The 11605-nt window shown below is 45.6% G+C and overlaps 1 protein-coding gene across 1 annotated transcript; it reads right to left on the bottom strand.

Annotated features, from left to right (window-relative positions):
• Nucleotides 1–636: 636 nt before the first annotated feature.
• On the bottom strand, nt 637–6711 carry LOC308412503 (uncharacterized protein). The gene is made up of 2 exons (XM_080906914.1): nt 6494–6711; nt 637–2663 (listed from the first exon to the last, which is right to left on the bottom strand). Exons 1-2 carry the CDS (start codon nt 6663–6665, stop codon nt 1663–1665), a joined length of 1173 nt encoding a protein of 390 aa, XP_080763040.1. The 5' UTR covers nt 6666–6711; the 3' UTR covers nt 637–1662.
• Between the last annotated feature and the right edge of the window lie 4894 nt (nt 6712–11605).

Here is an 11605-nt window from a genome sequence, read left to right as displayed (position 1 = left end):
CTAAACCTTGGGCCGCCTCTGTAACACGGACATGGTTTGGTTATGAAACATCTGACTACGCAAATTATGGTGCAGAGCTCAGACTCAAACACAGCAAACCTCTTCAACCAGCCACACAAGAATCAGGTGACAGAGTGTGGACAGAGTTTACGGACGAGAAGCAAAAACGAGCCATCGGGTGTTCACAATGAACCTTAGGCTACGTCCACACGTACACGGGTATTTTTGAAAACGGAGAGTTTCCGTTTTCATCCATCCATCCATCCATCCATTCGCTTCCGCTTATCCTTTTTCAGGGTCGCGGGGGGCGCTGGAGCCTATCCCAGCTGTCATAGGGCGAGAGGCGGGGTACACCCTGGACAGGTTGCCAGTCTGTCGCAGGGCCAACACACAGGGACAGACAACCATTCACACTCACATTCATTCGCACATTCACACCTAGTGGCAATTTGGATTATCCAATTAACCTATCCCCACAAGCTGCATGTCTTTGGACGGTGGGAGGAAGCCGGAGTACCCGGAGAGAACCCACGCAAACACGGGGAGAACATGCAAACTCCACACAGAAAGACCCCGGCCTGATGTTGGAATTGAACTCAGGACCTTCTTGCTGTGCGGCAACAGTGCTAACCACCGTGCCGCCTTAAAAAATAATCCCGTCCACACGTAAAGGCAGAAATGAAGGAAAACGCTGCTATGAACATGCCAAAGCAGCAGGTGGCGCTAGATTCCTAACCGTGCAGAAATGTTGGCCAATCAGAAGTCTAGAAGCCTCGGTGGGAAAAAGTAAACAAAGCTGGGGCATAGAAGCAGAACCGAGTCGTATGTGTGGAGGGACAGTAACTGTGTGTATATGTAAGCATTTAAACACTGCAGAGAGTAAAATTAACAGTATTGTTGAAATTCATTCCACCGAAACAATAACGTGGCGCACAGTGTGACGTCAAAAAAGACGCACACCTTTGACGCTGCGTTTTCTCCGTTTTTCTCGTCCACACGTAAATGCAACAACTGAGTTTTCAAAAATATCCACCCTGGCCGGAGTTTTTAAAAATCTCCGTTTTCAGTGACCAAAAACGCCGTTTACGTGTGGACGAAAGGTGCAAACGCATAGAAAAATCTGCGTTTTCAAAAATACCCGGGTACGTGTGGACGTAGCCTTAGACTCAGAGATCAGAACAGGCTCCTCCCCGCAGCACGCCGTCTAATAAATACGCAAAGAAACAACTTCTATCTAACACGGTTAAAACACTCGACGTCCAGCTGGAAACGCTTCCCACAGGTCGAGTTGCCCGAGATTCACAGAGTTTACAGAAAAAGCTCTATTTTGTGATATTTATGGTTATCAGGATGAGAAACGTCTTCTATCAGGAGATTCTGGTCATACCGCACAGCCCTCATCACAGCTACATCTGATTCAGTGCTGGTAACGAGTACACATCTTTCTCTTCATGCTGACAAAAAGAAACAAACTCCTGCTGCCTCTCTCGATTTCATATCTTCTCATTTCTGAAACAAACACAGGTCAGCGTCTAGAGTCTGTGTTAAAGCTGGAAAGTGCGCCTCCTAGCTGGTTGCCCACGTATCTTTAAATAGATACATTAGCGTGGTCACCGGTACGAACAGAGAAAACAACGGCGAGAAGGTGACAGGAAGCCGACCTCACAGAGAGTCTTTGCCCACAGAAATGTCCGACTTCAGCGTCTCAGCTGTGTGAGTTTTCATGTGCACCAACAAACCACCATTTTTACTGAAACTCATCCCGCAGATTTTACACGAGTACGGCTTCTCGCCGGTGTGAATTCTCATGTGCACCAACAGAGTACATTTTTTAGTGAAACTTTTCCCGCAGGTTTTACAAGTATACGGTCTCTCGCCCGAGTGGATTCTCATGTGGACCAACAAACTGCCGCGCTCCGTAAAACCTTTCCCACACGTTTCGCAGGAATACGGCTTCTCGCCCGTGTGCACCGCCTTGTGCTTTTTAAGCGCCGACAAGTAACAAAAGCGCTCGCCGCAGGCGTTACAAACGTACGGCTTCTCGCCCGAGTGGATTCTCATGTGCACCAGCAGACTACCTTTTCGAGTAAAACTGTTCCCACACGTTTCACAAGAATACAGCTTCTCCCCTGTGTGAACTCTCATGTGGCCCAGTAAAGTACTATTTTTAGTGAAACTTTTCCCACACGTTTTGCAGGAGTACGGCTTTTCGCCCGAGTGGACTGCCATGTGTCTCTTAAATGCTAACGGGTCACTAAAAGGCTTAAAGACCTTTCCACAAACATTGCATTTTAGAGATTTGGGGACTATGTCGGTGTTACACTGACTCTCTGATGTGGGAAAGATTTCTGCGTTGCTACTCTGACTTATGTTTCTAGTGGCAGTTGAAGTAGAATCGAAACTCTCGCTTCCTTCCTGATCTCGGCTTTCGTAGAGAAGAGAGCTGCGAGAGCCGAGCTGGTCGCTGTCCAGGTCAGGTTCACTGAGATCGCTGTCGTCATAGGTTACAGTCACCATAAAGGTATCAGTCTCCTCCTTCAGTGCACGCTGCTCCCCGTCCTGACTGATGCACAGCTCCTCCTGTTCCTCTTTAATCTGTAGAGACTGTGTTCGGCTCCTCTGCTGAACCTCCTCCTCCTCACAGACATGTTGCTGTTGGAGGTCTGAAGGCACAAATGGAGACACACAAACAAAAAGTTGTCAGAGAAATTCAGCTGAGCCAGCAGTGTGAACATGACAGACGCCTCAGGCGGCACCGATTACCACTGCAGAAGCACCGACTGCATTCTACTTTGATGAGTTCATATACAAACAAAACTTTTCAAGGCAAACAAATATTTATTCAACAATTTCCCCCAAACTGCACTAAGTTAGAGGATCTGACGGAGGCGCAAAAATCTAGCTGAAAATGAGCTGCTGACATATTTTCCTTCAACAAACAAAAGCATCTTGAACAACACAAATGTCGCGTGTTTCCATCATGTTGCTGCATGTTTGCAACACCAGACAACAGGAAATCGACTCTGAGCCACTTTGGCTTCCTTAGCGTCTGTAAAATGTTCAGCCGGGTCGGACGATTTGGTGTCCGATTACGTTTGTTGTTAAGAATGCTTTCTTGGTGCTCCCCGTCCCCCCGAGGTTCCCTTTAGAATGAGGTGCTTCCGTGCAAACAACGTGCTTGTGTGTGACTGTTTGACCTGCCACCGGGCGGACCAGCTCGTTATCAGACACAGGAGCGACTGACCGGCTGTTCTTTGCTGTTCTGCTTTCACACTCAGCACCACAGGCAGACAGTACAACATCTGCATCGCTGCAGATCTGTCACTCTCCTGCTCCGTTCCCTAACTCGTGCACAAGGCGTTAAGATAAACACTGACAGACCTCAGCTTGGCAGGAACTTGAACTCCCTGACCTGGAGGGGTCGCTCCTCCCCTTGTTGACTGAGCTCAGATCTTTTTCCTGCTGCTTCCCACTCAGCTGTGAACAACCCCAGCGCAAGCTAAAAGTCACCGTCTAATGCAGTGTTTCCCATCCACTGTGCCGCGGTACAAAGGTGTGCTGTGAGCAATTATTTAAAAAACATTTAATAATTACTGGAAATAATAAAATCATTTCTGGGCATCTGTGCTTTCAATGAGGTGACTGGTAGAGCAATTACTCTTTCATGTCAGTGGGTAGCGCAATATGACCTTGTTGAGTTAAGCCAATAGGATTACTGATGCGCACGCTACGTGGCAGCTGCAAGACGTACAACAAAGATGGATAAATATTTGAAAAGAAGAACTGCAGGCTCCGAACTGGACCCTGGATAAAATTCTAATCAGAAGACGAGCGGTGGTCGAAAGAAAGCAAAAACGGTGAGTTTGAGGCAATACAGCGAAAGTTATCCTTCCTTTGAATTTAGCTTCAGTGGAGATCCGACTGCACCGACTCTGGTGTGTTTGGGGAGAAGCTCTCAAACAGTGCCGCGGTCCCAAGCAGGCTTTGACGTCATCTCCGTACAAAACATCCCTCAAACAAGAACACAGACTATTTTGTTTGTGAACTCGCTGATAAACAGGTAACTTTAATGAGAAAAAACACGAAGGTGAAGATGCAGAGACGTTACTACTACCTGGCTGCAATGCCATTGTGAATGAGATGCTCGCCCTGACGCGGTTAAAGAAAGTCCCGCCCTCAGACGTATCGACGACACGTCCGCAGACATTGAAAGTGTGGTTTGGGAGAAGATGCGCATCAGTGGGAAGTTTGCAGCGCAGCTTGATGAGTCTACGGACATTAGTGGACATTCCCAACTCTTGGCCAATGTGTGTTTTGTGGATGGAGACTCCATCAGGGAAAACAACAGGAGAGGAAATTTTTCAGGTTACATCCGAATATTTGAACAAAGAGGACTGAAGTGGGAAAACTGCACGAGTGGCTGCTCTGACGGAGCAGCAAACACCCAGATGTTACTGTTACGCACTGTTTTCTGCACCGTGAGGCTGCCAAGACTTTACCAGCAGACCTGGCTCCTGTGCTGGATGATGTTGTGCACATCGTAAACTTCATCAAAACTTTGTTAAATTTGGGTCTTCAATTCCTGCCAGAACATCATCTTTGTGTTCATCTAGTCAGGACCAGGTTTAACACTGAGGACTAACTTGCCATTATATGTACTGCATCAGGCTACAGTGTGTCATTTTGGAACAAGCCTGGTTGGTGGTGTGCCATGGGATATTTTTAATCTAGAAAATGTGCCACGACTCAAAAAAGGTTGAAAAACACTGGTCTAATGAGCCCAAGTCCACAGAAACAGAAACGCTCTGCCTTCTGGCTGCAGCTGAAGTTGTGTCCATAAAAGTTCTGAGCAGAGTCAGCGGGTCTGCTTTCTGACTACAGTGTGAACCAAGCTCTACCTGCATTCACACAAGGACCAAACTGTCCATCCCAGACTCCCAAAACACTCCCCACAGGACACCCGAGGGCTTGCTGCCTTCTCCCAGTCCAAAACAAAGAACTGAGACGTGTAATCCCCCTGAGGGGCGACTCTCATCCATCCTACCCGGCCGTGTATTCAGGTTCGGGGATATGTGAAAATATTTCCAGGACAGTTGTCAGTCCAATGACCAATCATAGGTGATATACTCGCACAGGTGACTTTTTGATGGGCGGAGCGATCATGAACAGACTGATTCACCCATTTAGAATTTATACATTTTGTTTGGAGGTTATATTTGACCGTCTGTTGTTTCAGTTTTAATACAGATGCTCTTTCAATTATTCAATCATTTAGTTATTTATTTGAAATGCGCCAAATCACACAAAAGACTTTACATCAGAGATTTTTTAATGTTCGCTGGAAGAGACGTTTTAATTTTTAACATACTTTTTTTGATTTTGCACTTGTTGTTTGGTTGAGTGTGTGAGACAGATAAACACGGTTAGAGGCAGCTTCTTTCTGGGCTCATCACCTACGATCTTCTGTTTTTTCATACTTTTTCCATCTCTGTTTCAGCCAGCTTGTCAACCAATCAGGATTCAGCGTGACCACAGTCAGGCATTAACTGTTGGGTTTTAAAGGGTACAGTAAAGGACTGAAACATGCTGGGTGCTCTGTATGCAGTGCACAAATCCAAACAACAGTCAGGACCTGTTCCCCGACCCAGAGGCACAGGAAAGTAGTCCTGTGTGGAAACACTCACAGAGGGGATACGAGGGCCACAGAAGGCAAATCCAGGCCAGAGTGCAGCCGTCTCCAGCAGCTTCGTTTTATAACACGAGCTGTGCGTTTTGGCAAGCCCGACTACATCCTGCTGGTATCGCTCGTCCACCAGAGAAGTGGCTTTCCTCACCTCTGTGGCCAGACTGGTCAGAGAGGAAACTGCTCGAGGCACAAAGAACTGAACCCCTAAAGCCCCTCGTGCAGCTTTTTATGGGCTGTGGCCCCCAGACACTCACTCCAGGCCCGGCTCCAGGATAGGGCCTGGTACAGCTACACAAACCCCTCCAGCACCACAAACAGCTGCTGATTCACACACAGACAGAACAGGTGTGTTTAGATGAAGATAAAGTGGAACTGGTTTCAAACAGTCCTCAGCACAGCAGCAGATCACAGCGCTGAGGACGAGCAACAGCCTGCAGATCAGTCACATTAGATATTTTATTATTGCACAGCGACTTCATGTTTCCAACATTTGTTTGCAACTTTCACAAGTGCAACAGGAAACATACATTTATATAAACGTTATATTTATATGTATAAACTCCATCTGGAATAAATAATGTGCTCTGAAGCTCGATTTTTGATGTTTTCCAACTTTGACAGCAAACATAAAGGAACTGATTGAGTGATCCAGGTCAGAGAAAAGCTCAAATCCACCAGCTGCTGTTTGAATGCAGCGCAGTCCTGTCCTCTGTTTGCTCTTTGTTAGCTCACATCTCCAAAAAGTCCTCACAATCAGAAACGTCCCGCAGAGCTGTGATCAGGATCCTCCCTCAGAGGGACACTCACCTGTCCTGTGCAGCTTGATTTGGGGTTTCCAGGTGATATCCAGCAGTCTGCGCTGACGGTCGATCTCTTCCTCGTACTGGACGATCGTTTTTTCAAACTCCAAGAATATTTGTTCAGCAGCAGCAGTTAGTCGCTCGTTGATGAACTCTCTCAGATACTGAACTGAAGGCATCGTTGCTGCCGCAGCTCACACACTCAGCTCACACAACAACAACACACTTCCTGCTCAGTCAATAAAGCTAACGGCACTTCCGCTTTTCCTGGTTTACTTCCGCCTGGTGCCGCACGGTGCCGCTCCGCCAGAGGAGCACAGTTACTTTTCTTTCCTCCTTCTACGTCTCCGTCTGAAAAACAAGTTATTTCGATCACGTCATGTTCTGAATATCACTCACATTAACAAGAGTCCCACCAATTATACATTTTAAACGTTATTTCTCAGGTTCAAACCTTTAGCTCCCAATCACAATGTCACGAATGCGAAACGCTGTTTGTCATCAGCTCTTTTCATATTTACAACCTGAAGTCAGCCGGATAAACATCACGGCTCAGGCTCAGTCACTAAAGTGACACAGCAGATAAGATGAGAAGCATCATTCCACCAAATCACCAGGACTTAAAGTATGGACCCTGCAAAGTCCCGCTGCACTCCGTCCCCCGTCATTATGCAGATTCAGCGCAGAGCATGTGCACCCCAGAATGAGCGCTGTGGCCATGTTGACAGGAAATCCTGCAAAGTGATATCATTCATATCAATTTGCTCTGTTTATTATGTCCTCTGACATGTTTTAAGTGTGCTACTGGAAATACATGAAAAATCACTTTGTGAAAAATCACTGTTGAGTTTCCTTTTTATTCAGAAAAATAAGTTTTTGCATTCAGTCTATTGTGTTTTTTTTTTTACACCGTTTCCCCAGCTTTGGAAAACACGCTCACAGGCACAGATGAAGCTGCAGGTACACAAACTGTAAAGCCAGGTGGGAAAGCTTCTGATAAGATGTTCTTCTGTTCCCCAGTACGTTAAAGGATCCTCTGATCGTGGAGTGTTTCTCTCCTCCGAGTAGCGCTGGACCTCAGTGATGGAGTCCGCTGTTGTTTGTCTGCCAACTTCTTCATCGAGCCGCTGCCACAGGTTTTCTGAAATAATAAAAAAATGCATTATTAGTACACATTGGCATCAAAATAATACTGAACTTGCCTGGAACAGGTGACTGCTCTGATGATGGTCCAGGCTGTGGCTCAGATGTTGTGCAGGCAATTCCTGCAGCACACTCCACTTTCAGGCGATTGACTGTCTCACTACACTTGGAGGAACTACGAAATCCAAGTGTTATAAATCTGGGGTCTGAAAGGTCAACACACTGAAGGACTCCAGATTAGAAGCGGTGTCTGTGACACGACGCCTCAGTTGGTCATGGAGATGGGTGGCTGCTTGTGTGTAGATGTAAAGAGTTCAGCTCAAGTGCCAAATATAGCATTCTCATCATCATCACCTTTGATCCTGAACCTCTCCTCAGACAACTCCACTGTAGCCTGATGGAAAGGGACCAACACAAGAAGTGCTTCTGTTACGATGTCACACTCATCAGCCGTAAGTGGAGTTAAATCTGCTGGAAGAGAAGCAACAGATACCCAGCCTGCTTCTTTCTCATCATGTAGCCGTGACAGCATCTGATATGTGCTGTTCCAACGTGTTGGTACGTCGTTGATAAGTTTCAAGACGGGCCGTCCCACCTGCTGCTGCACTTGAGCAAGCTTTCCTTTGGCTGCAGTGCTGGATCTGAAGAATGATACGATTTGTCTAGATTAGTCTCTTATGGATGAAAGTTCAGGGATTTGATCACATGATTTCTTGACTAATACATTGAGTTTGTGTGCAAAGCAAACTGAATGTTGAATTTGGAGAGTTCTTGTTGTTGCATCGGTCACGAGACACCTTATTAATGATGGCCCAGTCATCCATCATGTCCTTTTTGAATTGGGCCAAACTGTCTGCAGTGTCATGGTCCTGGGCCATGTGGTCCCAGTATTCTTAGTTTCCTGTATTTTTGTATTTCGTTCCTTATTTAGGCCATGTTTCCTGAGTTGCCCTGTTGTGTTGTTCCCAAGTGTTTTCCCTTCGTGACTCTTACCCCCTGTGTGCCCCTCTTTGTGTTTATTCCCTGTTTCCCCTGCCCGTTATGTCTATGTTCTCCCTGTGCTCTCTCTCTCCTCCGGTCTGAACCCCCGTGCACTTCCTGTGTTACTTTGTGCCTCTCGCGCCTGTATACGTCATGTTCACCCCGCCCTGTCTCGTTATGATTATCAGTGTCACCTGTGTTCCCCGTGTGCTCCCACTTCCCTCGTTAACCCTCTGTGTATTTATGTCTGCGTCTCCCTCAGTTCTGTGTTGCGTTCTCCCTCATGCTGCGTGGATTTCCCTGTGTCTCTCTGCGAGTGTTAGTTTATGGTTCCCAGTTTAAGTTTTGTATTTCCTGTGATCTGCCTTCCAGCATTAAAGCTGTGATTTTGAGTTTATCCCCTGAGTCCGTGAGTTTGCATTTTGGGTCCTCATCCTGCCTGCCACACAGCGAGCCATGACATGCAGTGTGACTTTGTGGAAAGTGTTTCACACCCAACACAGATGTGCACAACTGCCACAATACTAGGGGTCGGCAGTCCTTGATAATAAAATTCAGGACTGCCGGGTCCAGAACAGTCTTCCTAGATGATTGATTTCAAAATAATAAAACACATATTAATTCAAAAAATGATAAAGCTGCTCAATGTAGGCCGACCTGTGTTCATTCTCGGTGTGTTTGTCTCATTTTCACGTTTGGCTCTGTAATGCCTAAACAGTGAGAGGTGCTTTTGTTTGTGAAAGAAAGCTGCGACATTTAGCCTGCATAAAATGAAATGAATAATTCCCACTGCAGGTCACATTGCTGTTTTTCCTGTCCTGATAGATTACACTGAAACAAAGACACACAGTTACCATATTTGCAGTTAAAAGATCAAAATGATCCCACACTGCAGAAACAGAAATTTCGTGCTCCATTTCGTTATGGAGAGATGTGCATTTTTATTTTTTGTAGAGAGATGTTTTTTTTTCTTTGCGAGAGTAATTTTGTTTTTTTGGGATGCGGTACCTTTTAAACACCGTTTGGCGCGTTGGCAGTGCGCTGTATTGATCACGTGACTTTTTATTAAAGCGACGCACGCACCGATACAGGCTTCGCTCTGTGAGCTGGATACTAGTGATGTGCGATACCAATGATTTCCTTTACGATCCGATACCAAGTAAAATTCAGGATGGTATCAACGATACTGATCCGATACCGATACTTTGTACAACAACTTATTTTATTTATTGTATCTCAAATTACAGCTTCATAATGATTAAAAGGCATCAGATTACTTGTTCTTATTGCTTAATAATGCACAATTATCACACAGAAATAAAAAACTGAAGTTGTGCTATTTGAACACGTTGCCTGCCTGCAGCACTAAAGGACTCCCTGTGAGACGTCTGTCTTGCCCCAGCAGCACCTGTCCCTCTCCTCGTCTTCAGTTCGCCTCAACATACGCGTCTCATATTCTGTGATATGATTTACTCTGAGGTGTTTGATGATGTTAGTGGTGTTGCCACAACACCTCACTGTCTTGCCACATGTATTGCAAACCATGTCTCAGCCGTTTGTGGAAGTAAAATACGTCCACACATGACTCCAACTACGCTCAGCCATTGTTGTGAGCGCGCACGCCACAGGCTGCCACACATTTATTCAGCCGTATTTCGCACATGACTATGACAGGCAGAAGAGGAAGTAGTTCCTTCCAATGCAGACAATCCGAATGTTATAGTTTCGTTCCACTGTGTTCCTGTTAATGATAAACTACAAATATACCATAAATTACTAAAATATCGATATTTTAATGTGAGAATCTAGAACATGAATGGCTGGTATCGGAGGAATCGATATTTCAGGATCGATTCGCACATCACTACTGATACATGCGCCGGTGCGTCAGTGTTGCTGGACCCGTCGCTGCCTTTCAGAGACAGCAGTCCATGTGTGTCTTTCCTTTGTTCATTATTCAATGATTGCTGACTGTTCATTCTCATCCTGACCGCAATGAGCCATGATAGTAATAATCCCCAACCTCCTCTGAACCTTCCTCCAAACCCCGTGGACATCATGTTTCCTCCTTAACATCATCTGCAGCCCTTTGTTGCAGCTGCTGCGGGTCTCTTTCTCAGTTTTCTATTAATGAGTGAAAAGCAGTTCTGCTGGTTTGAGATCAGCTGACTGACTTTGGTCACTGAAGAATTTTTCTTACCAAAACCACTTTATGCACTTTACTTGTCTTTTTAGTCTTACGGGCCTTTTTATTGTTGCTGAGCTGATCAGTGCATTCCTTCTTTTTAAGGACGGACAGATTGTTGATCTTCTAAAGTTAGTGCTCCGTCCCTGATAAGCTTATTTGGCTGCAACTCATCAGCACAACAATGGAAAACTGAGTCTTAGATTTATGATCCAACATGGCACAAATGAGCAGAGAAAATGTCAAAAATATCAAAACAAATTAAAAGTCCACCGTTGAGCAGTGGCTGAGTTCTCTGGTCTCTCTGAAATTTGAACTTCTTACAGCCAATCGTCTGACTTCAGCCCCACCTTTAAAAGTCCAAAAGTGCACTGAGAGCAAAACAAAGATTGAAAGCCACTGGAGGTTTCTGAGTTTGTGCTGAAAGCTGTAACATGTGTTGAGGTTTGGTTTTGGTGTTTGTAACATGCAGAGATATGAGAGGAGGAAGAGGCTGAAGGAGGAGCAACACTGTCACAGAGCAGAAAAGGACTCCCACTGTCAGATACATTCAATATGTGAAGCATACAGAACAGATAGTGTGTGGAAGATGCTGTCACTGCATTACTGGCTCATGTTTCCTTTGTTTGTGATCACACTAACAGGTCGGTTAAAGCAGGAAGAAGAAATGTCTTTAAAGGATCTGTTTGCTAGAAATCACTGGAACAGGCGCTCACAGTTTAACATCGTCTTTAACAACATTTATCTCTTCCTTTAGGTGTCAGCTGTGATCAACTCACTGCAGTCAAGGATGAAGAGTCCACTGTAGAA

Source organism: Rhamphochromis sp. 'chilingali' (genome assembly GCF_963969265.1).
Source record: "Rhamphochromis sp. 'chilingali' genome assembly, chromosome: 16".
Taxonomy (NCBI): Eukaryota; Metazoa; Chordata; class Actinopteri; order Cichliformes; family Cichlidae; genus Rhamphochromis; species Rhamphochromis sp. 'chilingali'.
This window is presented reverse-complemented; position numbering and strand designations above follow the sequence as displayed.

Bases quoted from the DNA above. Each gene is read 5' to 3' on its own strand.
- LOC308412503 (XM_080906914.1), bottom strand. From the start codon at position 6,665: ATGCCTTCAGTTCAGTATCTGAGAGAGTTCATCAACGAGCGACTAACT. The intron at 2,664-6,493 runs GTGAGTGTCCCT...TTGTGCCTTCAG, and splicing joins AATCAAGCTGCACAGGACAG to ACCTCCAACAGCAACATGTC.